General features: G+C 35.2%; 4 protein-coding genes and 1 long non-coding RNA gene across 5 annotated transcripts; 2 read left to right on the top strand and 3 right to left on the bottom strand.

The window, feature by feature from the left end:
* Nucleotides 1-1,567: 1,567 nt before the first annotated feature.
* LOC106092690 (nedd8-activating enzyme E1 regulatory subunit) lies at nt 1,568-3,640 on the bottom strand. Its single transcript, XM_013259598.2, has 7 exons — nt 3,459-3,640; nt 3,231-3,395; nt 2,792-3,164; nt 2,594-2,729; nt 2,409-2,539; nt 1,773-2,355; nt 1,568-1,710 (listed from the first exon to the last, which is right to left on the bottom strand). The coding sequence occupies exons 1-7, from the start codon at nt 3,524-3,526 to the stop codon at nt 1,598-1,600; spliced, it is 1,569 nt and encodes a 522-aa protein (XP_013115052.1). The 5' UTR covers nt 3,527-3,640; the 3' UTR covers nt 1,568-1,597.
* A 931-nt stretch (nt 3,641-4,571) lies between these two features.
* LOC106092700 (CCAAT/enhancer-binding protein homolog 2-like) lies at nt 4,572-5,255 on the top strand. The gene is made up of 2 exons (XM_013259612.2): nt 4,572-4,722; nt 4,803-5,255. The coding sequence occupies exons 1-2, from the start codon at nt 4,615-4,617 to the stop codon at nt 5,028-5,030; spliced, it is 336 nt and encodes a 111-aa protein (XP_013115066.2). The 5' UTR covers nt 4,572-4,614; the 3' UTR covers nt 5,031-5,255.
* A 2,586-nt stretch (nt 5,256-7,841) lies between these two features.
* On the bottom strand, nt 7,842-9,730 carry LOC106092701 (uncharacterized). Its single transcript, XR_001222206.2, has 2 exons — nt 8,513-9,730; nt 7,842-7,898 (listed from the first exon to the last, which is right to left on the bottom strand). It is a non-coding gene; the product is annotated as an uncharacterized LOC106092701 (long non-coding RNA).
* On the top strand, nt 7,877-8,492 carry LOC106092699 (CCAAT/enhancer-binding protein homolog 2). Its single transcript, XM_013259611.2, has 2 exons — nt 7,877-7,987; nt 8,059-8,492. The coding sequence occupies exons 1-2, from the start codon at nt 7,880-7,882 to the stop codon at nt 8,284-8,286; spliced, it is 336 nt and encodes a 111-aa protein (XP_013115065.1). The 5' UTR covers nt 7,877-7,879; the 3' UTR covers nt 8,287-8,492.
* Nucleotides 9,731-12,110: 2,380 nt separating the features above from the next.
* LOC106092692 (iodotyrosine deiodinase) lies at nt 12,111-13,411 on the bottom strand. The gene is made up of 2 exons (XM_013259600.2): nt 13,129-13,411; nt 12,111-13,062 (listed from the first exon to the last, which is right to left on the bottom strand). The coding sequence occupies exons 1-2, from the start codon at nt 13,277-13,279 to the stop codon at nt 12,356-12,358; spliced, it is 858 nt and encodes a 285-aa protein (XP_013115054.2). The 5' UTR covers nt 13,280-13,411; the 3' UTR covers nt 12,111-12,355.
* Between the last annotated feature and the right edge of the window lie 4,998 nt (nt 13,412-18,409).

The raw sequence follows: 18,409 nt of genomic DNA, 5'->3' as shown, positions 1-18,409 counted from the left end.
AATAGAATACTAACCCTAAGCTGTGTTCGTGAACTCAAATAATTGTGCTTGGAACGCTATTCTACGTTCGCTAGAAATGAATATATCTCAAAGGCAAAAGTTTACGTGAACTTGTAGAAAATAGAAATGTCTTATTTAAAAAATTTTGCAAATTTTTGACAAAAAGTCAAAACGTCTTCGTTTTGCAAAAGTCGACTTTTTGACAAAGTCGAAAAGTCGACTTTTTGCGAAAAAAGGTCTAAAAGTCGACTTTCGTCCATTTGATAAAAGTCGAAAGTCAACTTTTGCCATTCTGATAAAAGTTGAAAAGTCTTAAAGTCGACTTTTCGTCCCAACTTGGGATCCCTATCCATTACCTTATCTATGAACAATAGCTGTGTTCGGGACTCAAAAATTTGTGAAAATTTGCACACTTTATTTGCCAACAGAAACGAGCGAGAGATTGCGTGAGAGTGAGCACAATTTTTTAGTGTTTGATAATTGAGAGCTTGAAATTTTCTAATTCTAATTTCCCAGCAGAAATTTGAAGCATCGAACAGCTGTTTGATTTTTAATTTTAATTTAGCTGTTTAATATTTAAATAAATAGCAAAAGGGTGTAAAGGCTCTCAAGTGCAAGGCTCTGCAAGTTTTTACTGGCCGGCTGTTAACAGCTGTGTGCCTGAGACCATGACATAACTACCAGGTAGTGTACCGTAAACAGATGAGTACAATTTTTTCTCGAGAAGTGCACTATCTGTCAACCAGTTTTGGTTGTGCGTGTGTATTAAAGTTAAGAACCATTACACACAACCAACGAAAAGTGGCGCAAATTAGTTACATACACAAAATCAGAGTTACACTAATAATTGATGTTGACAGACAGAGCACTTAATATTTTGTTGTTGGGCAACTGTACACTACCTTTAAATGAATATACCTTGCGTGAGACCAACTTTTTAAGTTCCCCTTAACAGCGCAGTATGCACCAATGGCGTAATGTTCTTAATTTTCGTTACCAATTTATTTCAAATCATCCAAGAATTGAAGCTTCTAGGGGTCTAATTGGGAGATCGGTTTCTGCGGGAGCTTTATCAGGTTACAGACCGATTCGGACCATACTTACCATTTATGTTGGAAATCATATCAAATCGCTCCGTGAAAAATTTCATCTTATGGTGGTGGCTATAAAAGGTTTACAATTCAATATAGAAATTGCTATAAAAAAATTGGCAACACAACTGAAATTGGGTTGCAATCTATAATTGATCACAAATACCAAATTTTCTGGAAGTTTTTCGAAGAATCTATTTTGCACTACGCTAATAAGTTGACCGCTTAACCAAGATTGTTACATATATTCTTATTTTCCGTAAACAATGTTTTTTTTCCCAAGTCCCAAAAACTTTTAGATTTCTAAAACGAGTATGCAAAAAGCTTTAACAATTATCGAGTTACCTTAATTAAAATAATCAAGGTCTTCCAACCTTGATGACTGGCATTTCTTTTTGGCGTTTTTTTATATTATATTGGTCTTGTACACAGCTAGATCCCTTGAATTTAATATAAAATATAAATATTTTGTTATATTTGCTACAAACTTAAAGAAAGGTTTTTATTTACAACTTCAATGAAATTGTTTCAGATGTTATTCCATTGTAAATGAAAGTATTATCCACAGGCTTAAATTGTTTAGTGACAATTTTAATGACTTCCTGCGCCGCTATGCCAGCTGGAACAAAGATCATTGTTGAAAAAAAACAAATCTAGTCTACAGATAAATAACACTTGTACCTATAAATGCAGAAATGGTATGAACTTCAGCCCCGCCATAGTGACAAATTTGATGAACCATATCATCACTCAATGAGGCTTGAGTAACTCCCCAGTCGGCAAGCATTTTGTATGCAACTGTCTTAAGGCGTGCCGTATCACTTTCCACATAACAATCTCCGGGTATATTTCCACATTCAGTCAGAAAGCGTTCATATGCCCGCAGAGCAATGTAATGTTCGATGAGTGTGCCTTGAACCTCAACATCAATAACATTTAAAAAACGATTGTTACGCTCATACTCATCGGCAATTTTAGAGCCCCTTATGACAGTGACACCAGCAGCTTCCTTACAAAATAGCCGTACAGCCTTTTCGCTTATTGATTCTGCAGAGAGGCCCAATTCTTTTAGAATGGCTTGAGACCGTCTGTAAACACTGTCGGCATCTTGTATTGCCTGATGACGATAAATATTCTGAAGGTTTATATACGATTCGGTGTCGGCTGTCATGTCTGGCAAAACACCGGGCAGTGGTAACATACCATCGTTTTCATTATGTACAAACTCCTTTAAAGCTTTTGCCATAATCCAAAATGGTTTGCTCTAAAAATTATCGATCTGAATTTGGCTCAAAGACATATATAAAAAAAACTTACTTGTTTATTCAGATTGGTACAAGCTTCATCTTCGAATATGGACTTAAGGTCTGCCGTCACTTTTCCTCCACCAAATGCAGTATTTACCGACTTTATAGCTTCCTCAAAATTCTCCTCATCATTAGTCATGGCTAAGTGCAAAAATTTCGACTTTAAATAATCTCTACATAAGTTGTTATAATTACCTCTACGTATCGTTTCTCTCAACTGGGTTTTTTCCTTATAGTTGGAGGGTATTCTGCCACTGTTCTCCTGTTTCCATTGTTCCAGATATTTATTAAGTACTAAGAGCCAAGGCACTTTATTGGTAATCAGAGTTGTCTGCAATTATATTTTTATATTAATATAAAACATTTTCTTTAGAATGCAACATGTTAACAAACATCAAAATGTTTTTTAAGACTTGGAAATGGTTGCTCCAAACGCAGATCGTATTGTGGATTATCCGGATGGGATTCTATTATACAATGCTCTTTAATTTGCAGCCTAATAGATCCGAAAAATCCTAATGAGCGACAGTATATTAAAGGAATATTGGCTTCCCACAAATAGTTGGAAAGTTTCAAAAGAGAATCTTCACTCAAATTTGAAGCTATCACGACATCAAAATCATTGAAAAATGCAGGACGATTAGACAATAAATAGTCCACACTATCCTCAACGCAATCACCATTGACATCGGGATTTAATTCTTGCAACAAGGTCATACATGCTGAGGCCTTCGACTGTCCCAAATTGCTAGGCTCCAAGAAGAAACTAAAAGGAGAAAAGTGTAAATGGCTAATTAAAAATATAGGTAAATGACTAATGCGATTGTATTACTTCACTCCCAAGTCTTCTTCGGATACAACGGAGCCATCTACAATAGTAAATACACCAATGCCGGGTAACACCAGACCCTTTAGAATTTCGCATCCCAGAGCATTTGCGTTAACCAGGCATATTTTGGCACCTTCCAAGAGAGTTTGTCCATGTTCCCCCCACAGACTAGAATGCGAAACGAAGATTTGATAAATGTTTATTGTGGTGAGCAGGGGTTCTTTAACATACCGTATTTGCCTATCATATTTTTTATTTTTATCGGATTGTTCAGGTGATTTAGGAGCAGGGGACGACATTTTCAAGAAGTTTTAATTTCGAAGATTTCAACCAGAAACCTACCAACCGATTAGAAAAGCGGCAACCAAAATAAATACGGAAAACAAAAATCAGGCATCCGTCAGTAATAGATGTTGCCATATGGCATTCATAAATTAAAGCTTTGGGGAATTTTGCAGGCACCCTAGGTAGATTTAAGAAGGCCAGGTATGGCAGTATTAAGATGTCCGATTTTTAATTGGCATTCTCTTTGTTGTTATCTTCTTTCTCGCATATTCACTGCTCATTTACGCACACGTATACACACACAAATTTATTTGTGTGCGCTGGCAAGACGTCGATCAGCTTGATTACAAGATGGCAGATTGCAACATATGATTTGAGGTTGTTGTACAAATGCGACCATCTTTAATTGTTCCACCATGAATGTCAATTAGGAAGTGTCCAGTGTCCATGATTGTCAATTAGGAAGTGTCCTTATGGAAATTTGCGCCATCATCACCCCAGGGTTGTATAGTTGATTTCGTCGTTGTTGGGCAAGTGAGCCAGCCTTGTTAATTCAACCATCATTTTGGCTATAGAAACCAAAAAAAAAAAAAATATGTGGTAACCACCGAAGGAACGATTTTCAGAAAATTTTTCCCCAACGAAAACGTATTTAATTGCAAGACTTTTAAAATAATCTGAACCATTTATCGTTATTGTAAGATACCATATCTAATGTTAAAAAAAAATTTCTTATCATTGTACATTCAAGATTTATTACACATTCATGATGTCTAATACATAATATCGATGCTTCAGTCTTTTTCACAAAATACAATAAATTAACTCACCAATAAATTTAATATAATTTAATACTACATTATTTATTGTCTACATTTCTCTAGATATGGCAACACCATCAAGAACTGTTTAACACCAATCATATGTGGACTTTTCTGACTACTACCAAACAAAGAGCGTAAGAAAGAATAAGAGCTGCCGTTAGAGCGTAATACGGGACACAACATTTTTATTGGATTCACATTGAGGGTTGCAACATATTTTCGGGTTATTCTGTTTTGATTCGGGCATTCCTTCGAACATTAAAATAATAACTGAGAGTATGCCGGCCAGGAGAAGCATTGCAGCGTGTAGGAACAGTAGTCCAGGATACGGTGCCAATTACACGGATGAGGCGGCGTACAAAGAGAAAAGAAAAAGAAACAATGAAGTTAGTTTTGTGTTTTGATATTTAAGTTTTTTTTTTTAATTATCTAATTTACTATTTTGGTTTTGTGTACTTATGCGTAGGCTGTTAAGAAGACCCGAGAGAAGTCTAAGCAAATTGCAGCACAACGAAAGGCAAATGTAGAGAGGTTAAAAAAGCAGAACACTCAATGGAAAACTAACATCAAGGAAGCAAAGGAAAGTTTAGAGACCTTAAAAGACCTTTTGCTTCGCCAGGCCAAACCCGAAGAACGTGACAATATTATTAAGCAAATCATTGAAGAGCCAACTGATGATGAAGATGATGAATAGCCGCTAAAGACCTTTATGATAGAATTGAATTATCTTAAGCGGCTTGCCTAGAACTAATTCCTTGAAAAGCCAACGAATAACGAAGAATTCACTTTTCTTAAGGAGCTTAAGTAGACAAAGCATTTCTTTTAACTCTTGTATGTCCATTAAATAATTGTATGAAGCTGTAAATACCATTTAGTGTAATATAAATAATAAGGAACAGATAGATTTTGTTGTTACTAACCATCATACAAATCGAAAAGTAATTGCGGATTTTTTAAAAGAAAGTAAATGCATTTTTAATAAAACTTAGAATGAACTTTAATCAAATATACTTTTTTTACACTTCTTCTAAAGCAAGCTAAAAGTAACAGCTGATAACTGACAGAAGAAAGAATGCAATTACAGAGTCACAAGCTATGAAAAAATTTGTCAACGCCGACTATATGAAAAATCCGCAATTACTTTTTGGGCAACCCAATATTTACAGCAGCATCAAGCGAGCAGGAAAATGCTAATTGCCACCATTACTCGACATAGTGTAGGAGATGAACGTTTGGCTTAGTTTTATACTATGGTATTTGTTTTGTTTTTTAAGTGGCCAACGTCACATGCGTATTGCTTATCACCATTCCATCGTTTGGAGAAGAAAGACCTACTAGGGCTTTGATTTCTATTTATTCACCATTGAAAAATAAAAACCGTCGAAGATTTCGTTTTTTTTCAAAGATTTCAACGAGAAACCTACCAACCGATTAGAAAAGCGGCATTTTATTTTTTTTTATTGGTTTCAGTGGTTCGTTTTTCTTTATTTATTTGACATAAAGTATATAAAATAGAGAAAACAAATAGGTCTGATAAAGAAACGTGTTTTGGTATGGAAACAAAAAAGTTTGATTGCTGTCAAATTTTACTCGTGAAACAACTGAAAATTTCAGCGGCTATTCCGAAAGCCGAACAGAATACCAGCCCTTAAGAGTTGTATCTTGGTACAATTAGAAGTTGAAGTCATAAACCCAACAACAATGAAATCAACGATACAACCCTGTGGATGTGGTAGCGCAAATTCCCACTAGGCTGTCAAACTTCTGTACACTGTCAAATTAACATTCTAGTATTTATTTGCATTATCATGTGTAGCAGCCACGAGATTAAAAGGGTTATGATTATAAACGTATAAATTATATATTCAAACGATAAATAGCTGGTACTCTATTCGATTTTCACCGTCGAAACCCCTTTTTTTCATGATTACCTTTTTGAAACATTACGAAAATAACAATGATAAAATAACAATTTTATTAAAAATTTACCATAAGTATTAAGGGTATGTCCGACTGAATGAAATCAGCAAGCTTTTCTTGCTTTAAAATCTATTTTCTTAAAAAGGTAACCGGCGTAAATATCAGGAAAAGCTAATATATTACCAGCCTAAAAATGTAAATTAAAAAACCTTTAAAATCCAAACAAAGCATTTGTTGTTCTATTTGGCTTTGGAACTCGGAAATTGGAAAATTTGATCAGCTGGGCTTATGACTTTACCAAGGCGGATTTAAAAAGGTGGTCTCACGCTAACAGCTGGCCAGTTTTGACGGTATTAAGATGACAGATTTGTGTTTGCATTCTCTTTGTTGTGATCTTCTTTCTCGCACATTCCCCGCTCATGTACGTAAACATATACACACACGCACACAAATTTCTTTGGGTGTGTTCGCAAAAGTACGATCAGCTTAATGAAAATTGCACCATATGATTTGTAGTTGTTGTACAAATGAGACCACCTTGATAGTGATCTTGCTTACATGTACTTGCTCGGGATGGAAACAAATTTGTATTTGTCGATGCATAAATAAGAAAGTACAAAATTTGTATATAAATATAAATAAATATACTTCTAAAATAATTTGAAAATATGTTTCTTCCATTACACGCCGGATTTAAAAAGGTGGTCTCACCCGAACAGCTGTTAACAGCCCGCCAGGTTTGACGGTATTAAGATGTCAGATTTGTGTTTGCATTCTCTTTGTTGTTATCTTCTTTCTCGCATATTCTCTGCTGATTTACGCACACGTAAACACACACGCACTCAAATTTCTTTGCGTGTGCTGGCAAAACATCGATCAGTTTGATTACAAGATGGCAGATTGCAACATATGATTTGTGGCTGTTGTACAAATGCGACCACCTTTAATTGTTTCACCATGAATGTCAATTAGGAAGTGTCCAGAAATTTGACAGCCAAGTGGAAATTTACGCCACCATCACCCCAGGGTTGTATAGTTGATTTCGTTGTTGTTGGGCAAGAGAGACAGCCTTGTTAATTCAACCATGATTTTGGCTATAGAAACCCCAAAAAAAAGTAAATTATATGTGGTAACCTTGTCAAACCACCGAAGGAACGAAAAGAAAGTACCGGTACCAAGAAAACGTAGTACCAGCTTTTAATTGCAAGACTTAAAATAATCTGAACCATTTATCGTTATTGTAAGATACCATATCTAATGTTAAAAAAAATTTCTTATCATTGTACATTCAAGATTTATTACACTTTCATGATGTCTAATACATAATATCGATGCTTCAGTCTTTTTCACAAAATACAATAAATTAACTCACCAATAAATTTAATATAATTTAATACTACATTATTTATTGTCTACTTTTCTCTCGATATGGCAACACCATCAAGAACTGTTTGACACCAATCATATGTGGACTTTTCTCTTCTTGCTACTGCTGTATTTCACAATACTCTCGCTGGTTATTGTTTATAACAAGAATAACGTTGAAATATTTGGCAAACTCTTATGCCTCATGTGCAGAACTCAATGCTTCCTTAAATACAAAGTAAAATAATAACTGAGAGTATGCCGGCCAGGAGAAGCACTGCAGCGTGTAGTAACAGTAGTCCAGGATCCGATGCCAATTACACGGATGAGGCGGCGTACAAAGAGAAAAGAAAAAGAAACAATGATGTTAGTTTTGTGCTTTGATTTTTAAGTTTAATTCTCTAATTTACTATTTTTGTTTGTGTTCTTATACGTAGGCTGTTAAGAAGACCCGAGAGAAGTCTAAGCAAACTGCAGCACAACGAAAGGCAAATGTAGAGAGGTTAAAAAAGCAGAACACTCAATTGGAAACTAAAATCGAGGAAGCAAAGAAAAATGTAGAGACCTTAAAAGACCTTTTGCTGCGCCAGGCCAAACCCGAAGAACGTGACAATATTATTAAGCAAATCATTGAACAGCCAACGGATGATGAAGACGATGAGTAGCCGCTAAAGACCTTTATGATAGAATTGAATTATCTTAAGCGGCTTGCCTAGAACTAAATCCTTGAAAAGCCAACGAATAACGAAGAATTCACTTTTCTTAAGGAACTTAAGTAGACAAAACATTTCTTTTAACTCTTGTATGTGCATTAAATAATTGTATGAAGCTGGCAATACCTTTTAGTGTAATATAAATAATAAGGAACAAATAGCCTTTGTTGTTACTTACCATCATACAAATCGAATTTTTCCGTATGCAAAGAAAATACCTCGTCCATCTTTGTGTTTGACTTGAATGGGTCTCGTAAATAGATGCGTGTTAGTACTCTTGAAGACGACTGCGTTGATAAATCCACATAAGTATAGTTGCACGCTGATAATAATGAATACTTGTTGGCTTTTAATTATTTACAGCAGCGTCAAGCGGGCAGGAAAATACTAATTGCCTCCATTACTCAACATAGTGTAGGAGATGAACGTTTGGCTTGGTTTTATACTATGGTATTTGTTTTGTTTTTTTAAGTGGTCAAAGTCACATGCGTATTGCTTTGATTTGTGAGAATTATGCTGTTTCCGCTAATTATCACCATTCCATTGGTAGGGAGAAGAAAGAGCTACTAGGGCTTTGATTTCTATTTATTCACCATTGAAAGATATAAACCGTCGAAGATTTCGTTTTCTAATGTAAATAGTATTTATTTTTGATATTTTATCAACGAACACAATGCCACAAGGGGGTTGTAGAGCAAAACGCACACCACCACGTCGTCGTCTTGGTTAATAATTTACGCTATGTGTATTTATAGGGACCCACAAATCATCACTTCCTACACTTATGCCTATAGAATGTTCTTACAACACACGTTTAAATATTTCCGATTTCATTAAGTTGTAGCGAAAATCAAAAAAGTCATTTAATGCGCTATGCGTTTAGTATAACTTTTTGTTAATTCTGCTATCAATAAGAAAACTTAGTTTTTCTGTTTTGATTTTCCTCCTTGACGTAACATTATTATTGACCTCCCCCTTTTTCTATTTTCACTTTTTGAAAGCAACGCAAACCAAGTGTTCTTTCTCCCAAACACATCCCCAACTAACTATCCGATATCACCGTTTGTTTTGTTGCTGTAAATTGTGATTGTATTTGTCTGCTATTGCTCATGGGGAATTCGCGGGGGAGAGAACTGAAAATATCCATATCCTTCGCAATTTAATATGCCATGCCAATCTCGCTTATAATAAATGGAGATTGTGTGGCAATAAAATTTTAATTTAAAAAACCCATGAGTTTTATTAACAATTTTTCTGAGTTCTGCATATTTCTTTATGATTTCAAAAATCAAAACTTTTTGTTTCTCTCTCTTGTTGTTTTTTGCAGCACAATTAACGGCGACGGAGAGCGGCTTTGTCGAAAAGAACCTAATAAGAACAACAAGATTTTACTTGTCCATTGTTCAGCCGCTTCACGGTGAACGATTATTTGCACAACTAATTTTTATCGGAAAAAAGTCTGTTCACATGATAGAACAGAACAATTGCACGCCATCTGGGAGTCACGATCTCAGTTTGAAAACATCGCCCACACGTCACTCCGGACGGGCAAACGTTAGATCCAGAATCCACTTATAAGCTGAGTATTCTGTTCAGCTTTTCAGGCGGAATGCTGTCAAACTCCATATAAAAAAAACGTTGGCTAAAAATAGGCCAAAAAGTAGTACTCTGCTTACAGCGAGGAAAATGGTTCTTTGCCATACTATAGTGGCAACACGTAAAACTATTGCCGGCATCATTTTTGTTTGTTTTATTGGTTTCAGTGGTTCGTTTTTCTTTATTTATTTTATTTATGCGAGAAAAAGTATATAAATAGAGAAAACAATAAGTGCAGATAAAGAAACGTATTTTGTTATGGAAGCAAAAACATTGGATTGCTGTCAAATTTCGCTCGCGAAACAATTGAAAATTTCAACAGCTATTCCGAAAGCAGAATAGAGTACCAACGCATAAGTTGAGGTCATGCGAACACCTGAGTACATTGTTTTTTATTTTTGTTTTGATTTTGCAGGCAGTCTAAACGTCAACTATTGTATAACACAGCTGTGATTCTTTTCTTAAATATTAAAAAGATATTCTATGTGATCCGATATTCCACACATAAGCAAAAAACAGTGTTATAATTGAAGAAGATAAGTTGTAAAAGAAAGTATATTTCTAAAATCACTTTGACATTTCAATTTACAGCATTTGCCACTCAAGGTAGTTTTGTTGGGAGTAGTTTTTTGTTGTTGTGGTAGTGATTCTACCTCTTAATTGTATCATGCGTTAGATCCACGATACAATTAAGAGGTAACTTTTATCATAAACTAAAAAAGATATTCAACTAAAATGTATACGTCTGAAAGCTATCGAAACAAGCTTGACGTTGGAGCTATTAAATAGTTTTGGCCGAGCCTTTCCAAGCCTTTTTCTCAAGACCAAAGTCTGTCCCCTGGGATTTTTTTTATATCGTTAGCAGGATGCACTTATAAGGCGAGGTCATGCGAACCGTTGAGTAATTTTTTTGATTTTTGTTTCGATTTTGCAGTAAAAAAGGCGTGTCATCAAGCCCTTTTTACTGCTGTGATTTTTTTTCTAAAATCTCAAAAAGATGTTCTTTTGATCCGATATTCCATACATAAGCAACAAAACAGTGTTATAATGATAAAAATACAAATATTAAACACATTTGAAAAAGAAAAGTTGTAAAACAAAATTGATTTCTAAAATCGCTTTGACATTTCAATTTACGGTATTTACCACTCAAGGTAGTTTTATTGGGGTTTATTTTTGTTGTTGTGCTAATGACGCTACCTCATAATTGTCTCATGTATCGTTAGCATCAGCACGCCAAACCAAGATATACCCATTTACAGGTAGTGGTATTGAGTGCACTTTCTGTCAAAATCAGTGATTAGTGCAACTTTGATTTTGTGTATGTTTCTAGTTCGCGCCAGTTTTCGTTGGTTGTGTGTGTATGGTTATTAACTATAATAAACACACACACAACCAAAACTCGTATAAACTATGTAATTTTCCATGGTACAACTAAGAGGAAGGGTAATAAGCATAACAACAAAAATCCACCCCCTACGAAACTACCTTGAGAACAGTTGTCATAAATTGAAATGTCAATGTGGTTTTAGAAATAAAGTTTGTTTTGCAACTTATTTTCTTCAAATGTGTTTTATTTGTATTTTCATCATTATAACATGATTTTGTTGCTTATGTGTGGAATATCGGATCATACAGAACATATTTTTAAGATTATAGAAAACAAAACAACTGTGTTATCAAGCCGTTGACATTTGGATTTACTACAAAACACGTATACGTGTACGAACACGTAATCGTGTTCGTACATGAGCAGAGAATATGCGAGAAAGAAGGATGCAAACCAAGTCTGTCATCTTAATAACGTCAAACCTGCCAAAAATCCCAATAATAACTGGTATTCAATGCAAACGCAGTGTTGTATTTGAATTTGGAAGGAGATTTGCTGCAAATCTCCTCAAATCAGTAGATTTGCTCACATTAAAAATGTATGGGAAACCACGTTGCAAAACACGAGATTTCCGAAATCTGGTCTCAAATCTAGCTTAGCTCCAAGTTGAAACATAGTTTAAGTCACAATCAAATGACAGATGGGCCACCCTTTATACCCATGAAGTGACAATAAAGTTCCGCCGACCTTGTAGTAGCCCATCGGTTGATCCAAATTTTTCACCACGTTTTCATAAAGCCGATAGAGGGAATACTATGTATCAGAAAATATGTCATTAAGTTCAAAAATATTCAAAATTATTCGAATTATTTTTTATTAAAAATAATTAAATAATTGGTTGTTCCAAGAAACAAAAATTTGCCATAAATACAAGAATGTAAGAACAGTTTTATAACCTATATTCTGATTCTTTATACCCACTAAATTCTATAAACACTTCGATTTTACAGCTCATGTTAATGTTCCACGTCTCCTATTTTTGTTTTTTCTAATATATTTCAAATGGAGAATTTTAATTAAAATTTTTATTTTACCCTAAAATCGTACGAGTATATCTTTCAAAGGCTTTCGCTGTATGTCAGGAATTTTGCAAGCTTCTGCGGCATATCCTATGGGTAACAAAACCAGAAGTTTCTCGTTGGCTGGTCTATTTAAAAGAACTCGTAGCGCTGGGCCACAGTTTAATGGCGTTGTAACCAAAGAATTTAATCCTGCCGCCTGCAAGGCACACAGTAATATTCCAACCGAAATAGACACCGATATTTCATTGTAATAATGTTGCTTGCGTGTTCCTTGTTTAGTCATGCCGTATATTTGTTTGAAAACCAATATTAAATAAGGGGCATCTGTTAGATAAGGCTTCACATGATTCGTCTTAAGAGGGCGTAGATCCGTTGTCCATTGTTTATGCATACGTTGAGAATAGTTGATTTCTTCTTCCGACTCTACAATGTCGCGGATACTTTTCTTCAAATCTGCACTGCTAATCAAACAAAATGTCCAAGGTTCAGTGTGGGCTCCACTTGGTGATGTGCCAGCAGCACGAATACAATTTTCAAGCACACTCTGGTCTGGAATTGGCTCTCTTTTAAAATCACGTACGCTTCGCCGGTCTTTCATCATTTGATAGAATTGCAAAGCTCCGCCGGGTAATATTTTTGTAGCGCCTCTATAAGGTACATGCTCTTTTTCCTCTAGTGCTGGGTGGTACACAAAACTCTCATTGGAATAATTAGATTGGACTTTGGGGAATATTAATTAAATATAAAGGGTTTACTATTCATAATGAATATTAATCGACCTCCTACCATTTACTTCTTCCGAGTTTCTTAAAATTTCATTTCTGTATTTCAGTTTGAAATACAACCATTTGGAGACAAACCAGATCAGTACAACTGTTGGTAATATATTCCAGTATTTTAAGATTAAAGAGGAATCCAAAATATAACTGAATTTCATGTTGAATTAAAACCGTTTAATTGCACAGAGATTATTCGCGTGCTTTTTTAAATGAGCCCATGTAATTTATGGGTCAATAACATTCTTTGTTTCTCTCGAGCTGATAAGAATTTTTTTATTTTCATACCTACATGTATGACGTCGAAATGCTGTGCAACAAAGCCATACGCCCCACTTAATTGATTCTCAGATAAGGCTGGTAATATATTCGTTTTTCACAGTTGAAAACATATATTTTTCACCGTTACTTTTTTGAAACACTAAAAAAACTCAATGAAAACATAATATTGGGTTGCCCAAAAAGTAATTGCGGATTTTTTAAAAGAAAGTAAATGCATTTTTAATAAAACTTAGAATGAACTTTAATCAAATATACTTTTTTTACTCTTTTTTTCTAAAGCAAGCTAAAAGTGGCAGCTGATAACTAACAGAAGAAAGAATGCAATTACTGAGTCACAAGCTGTGAAAAAATTTGTCAACGCCGATTATATGAAAAATCCGCAATTACTTTTTGGGCAACCCAATACTTTTAAGAAAAAATTTCATAAGTTGGTACTACGTTCTTTTGTATGGACAATTTCCGAAAATCGTTCTTTCGTTGGTTTGACAAGTTTACCAGATTTATTTTTTTTTGTTTCTTTGGCCTAATTGCTGCCATTTACATATAAAAATTAATATGGCATCAAACAATTTATCAGGTGTTTACGTACATGTGTATGTTGTTGTAATTTCAACCAAAACCCGAAGGGGTAATTAATAAACAATGAAACACAAAACAATTCAAAAAGAGATAAATTCAGCATTTATTTTTAACAATAATTTGATTATGTAGTATATTCACTGTTATAAGTTCAATAAGCGCAATGGCCAAAAGCCATCTTCCACTTTTATCCAAATTATGTTGTTGTAATTGCAGACCAAAAACACAACACATTGTTTCACAAACCTTTTTATTTCGTACAGATTGACTGAGTTGCTTGTTGTGAAAGAAATATTTATTTTTCTTTCGAGTATAATTATTTATATATAGAAAATACTTTCTTATTTTTGCCTCCACAAACACTTTATTTTTTTCCACCCAGAGTAAATACATGTGAGCAACATCACTAACCCTAACAAACACTCAGTTACAATTAGAAGTTTGGCGATCGCGTTTATTTTGCATAAGAAAATGACTTGTTGCACAGTGACTGTGGTTGTGCTCTCAATGGGCGTCCCGAAATGTTAATTTCCCTAGATGAAAAAAAGTTATGACGAAACGAACACATTTCGGCAAATTTTTCTGTTTATTTTTTATATGGAGTTTCAACGCAAAAACCGAATATAGTACCGGCCTCAAGGCAGATTTAAAAAAGTCATCTCACGCGAACAGCTGTTAACAGCCGGCAGTTTTTGACAGCATTAAGATGTCATATTTTGTTAGCGTTATTATCTTCTTTCCCGCATATTCTCTGCTCATGTACGCACACGTATAACCACACGCACACAAATTTCTTTGTGTGTGTCAGCAAAACGTTGATCAGCTTGATGACAAGATGACGGATTGCACCATATGATTTGTGGTTGTTATACAAATGAGACCGCCTTTAATTGTTTCGCCATGGTTCACATGATAGAACATAAAAATTGCACGCCATCACCGCGTATTCGTGACTCTCAGTTTGAAAACATCGCCCACACCTCACTCCAGCCCTGCAAACGTTAGATCCAGGATCCACTTATAACGGGAGGTCATGCGAACACCTGAGTTCTTTTTTTAATTTTGCAGTCAATCTAAATGTCACGCGAACAGCTGTTAACAGCAGGCCAGGTTTGACGGTATTAAGATGACAGATTTTTGTTTGCATTCTTTTTGTTGTTATCTTTTTTCTCGCATATTCTCTGCTCATGTACGAACACGTATACGCAGACGCATACAAATTTCTTTGTGCTTATTCAAGGCGGATTTTGACAGATGGTGCACTCAACGTTTTGTTATTAAGCAACTGCCACCACCTGTAAATGAATATATCTTGATTATACCCCTACCATGATTATGGCAAATTTATACAAGTGGAAACTTCAACATCGCTTAAAATTTCAAAGCTGGAAATAGAAAATAATATGCTGCATAGACGACTTAATCGTGGCGATATTGTCATTGGTGGTATGCCCGTGGGCATTAACAATCTGGTGGCCACTGTTATTTCACTGGGTGCTTTTTATAAGATCGACATCTCCAGGCGCGATATAAACCATGTTTGTTACATAAGTAACCGCAAGTTAATACTGCTGAAATTGAATAGTGTTATGATCCGGGATTCTATTATGAGCGAGTATTGGAAGACTCGTTCTTTGAGAGTGTGCGATTTTTTTGTTGGTGATGGAAGTGATGTAGAACGCCGTGTGTACCTTAACGATCACTTTTCACCTGCGGCCAGCAATTTTAACATGATCTGCAAACAATTACTTCGGAAGCGACTTGTGGTAAAGTACAGAATTTTATATGGTGACAGGCTGAAGGTTAAGCTGCTGTTGCCTGACGGAAGCGAGGTTATCCGTGGTGTGGACGAGTGTGTAGCGCTTCTTGAATCGTCTACTGAGGAGGCATCGTAGTGTTTTACTAGTATGTTTACCATTTCTCATGAATTCAATTCTATTACTTTTTTCTTGTACAATTCCCTTTTTCGCATACTTTTGACATATTTTGATTGATTATGTATATATTAACTTTAATATGTTTCCTGTTTTTGATCTCTTTTTTTATATTGATCAGCTGTTTTAGAAATGATTATGAATTTAAATTGTTACATGGATTTAAATACTATCTTTATTATGATTACTTTATTACTATTAGACGGTTTTCGGCTCCCCATGTTAAATTTCTTGCACATTTTCGATGTCTTCTAATTTGAACTTAGGTCCTGTTGTTAGCAACAACACTTACATTAAATCTATACTGCGTGGTTGTAACGATAAATTAAAAGTGGCCCATTTGAATTGCCAAAGTATGAGACCTAATGTTTGCTCTTCCAAATTTGATGAGCTTAAATCTATTTTGTGTGATTCTATGCTTGATCTTGTTGGACTGTCCGAAACTTGGCTGAAGTCAGCCGTTTCTCTACGTTCTGTTAGCGTTCCAGGCTACATATTTCATAGAAATGATCGCAAAAGTTCCAGAGGTGGTGGTGTTGGTATTTACATCTCTTCATCACTTCGTCATAAACTTGTTTTTAGTAGTTCGATTTTGGGGAAGTGTGAATCTCTGTTTCTTGAGTTATACTCTGGTTCGTTGAAAATATTATTTGGCGTTGTATACTTACCTCCTCCCGGCGATATTTCCACGTTTGAAGAAATTCACCGTGACCTTTTTCTTAAATTTTCGAATATTATCGTTGTCGGAGATTTTAATTGCAACTTATTTAATATTTCAGCTTCTTCTTTAGTCCATTCAACGTGTCGTAGATTGTGCTTGACTGTTTTGCACAATGCTAAGCCAACTCATTACGATGTAGTGCACGGTACAACGAGTCTGATTGATTTTATGCTTTTGAGTTCTAATTTAAGTAAGTTCACATCTGGCCAGGTTCAGTGCCCTGCAATCTCTCGTCATGTGCTGTTATTTGGGGTTTTTGACTTTCACTTGAGTAGAACGGAGTCTTTTGTAGAATACCATGATTACAAGAACATCGATATGTCTGGCATGCTTAGTTATTTGATAGATTTTGATTTCTCGGATATTTTTAGTGCACTGGATGTCGATACTAAGTGTTTTCTTATCTCTTCTCTTTTTGAGGATCTCTATTCATTTGTTCCTGTTGTCAGGAAAAATGTGATATCTGTTGGTAATGAGTGGATGAACTCCAGGAATATTGTTTTCACCAAATCATTAAGAGACTTGGCTTACGCAGATTATCAAGTGAATAGATCTCCTGAAAAATGGAGAACTTTTTGCAAATATCGAAATAAGACAAAATCTCTTATACGTAAGGAGAGACGAAGATACTATTTAGAACGGTTCAAGGGACTGCGTGCAGATGGTTTGTGGAAAGTTCTTCGCGCATCTGGCTGCATAGGTGATGATGCAGTTGTGTTTAATAATGATGTTAATGACGTTAATACCTTTTTTGTTGATGGCGTGTCTTCTGATGCGAGCTCTATTATTGATCTAGAAGCATTTTCCTTCAATGAAAGTGGGTTTTCTTTCGATTGTGTCAACATCAATGACATTGCCAATGCCATTTCAAAAATAAAGTCAAAATCAGTTGGTGTTGATGGGCTATCTGTTCTATTTTTGAATGTTGTTTTTCCTTATGTGTCTGAGGTCATTTTGGATTTAGTTAATTCCATTTTAACATCTTCTGTTTTTCCAACTGCTTGGAAAACGGCTCGAGTAGTTCCTATTCCTAAAACTGTTCCTGTCAATGGCCCGGATGATCTAAGACCCATTTCAATTTTACCCATTTTGTCAAAGGTTTGTGAGCACATTATGAAGGATCAGATTCTTGCACAATTTTCTAATCGCATTTTCTACAATCAGCATGGATTTCGTAAAGGTCATAGCACTACGACTTTACTTCTCCAGCTAACAGATTCTATTAGAGCGAATAGCAATTTGGGCAGAGATAGTGTGTTGGTTTCCCTTGACTTGACTAAGGCGTTTAATTCCATTTGTTTTAAAATTTTATTAGAGAAGCTTTGTGTTAAATTTAATTTTTCTAGACCTGCTTGCAGGCTTGTCCTTTCCTACTTATATGGAAGGTCTCAATTTGTGGACATGAGCGGCAATGTATCTTCTACACTTCCTCTTACCTCTGGTGTTCCCCAAGGCTCAGTCTTGGGCCCTTTGCTTTTTCTTTTTTATGTAAATGATCTACCGGACTGCTTAGATGTTTCCATTTGTTCTATTTTCTTGTATGCGGATGATGTTATGCTTCTTTTCAGTGGTCATCGTGATTTTCTTAATGATTTCCAGGTTGGAATAAACCGCTGTTTGAGTCAAGTTATTCAATGGACAAGTACGAATGCTTTAAGGGTCAACCCCCTTAAGTCTAAAGCTTTGATTTTTGGAAACCGGGCTTTTGATTTACCCCTGTTTTTGGGGGATAATAGAGTTAATTTTGTCAATGAGCTTAAGTGCCTTGGAGTGTT

The sequence above is a fragment of the Stomoxys calcitrans genome, chromosome 1 (genome assembly GCF_963082655.1).
Source record: "Stomoxys calcitrans chromosome 1, idStoCalc2.1, whole genome shotgun sequence".
NCBI classification, from domain to species: domain Eukaryota; kingdom Metazoa; phylum Arthropoda; class Insecta; order Diptera; family Muscidae; genus Stomoxys; species Stomoxys calcitrans.
Note: the sequence above shows the minus strand (reverse complement) of the source record. Positions and strands in the feature narration are given on the sequence as shown.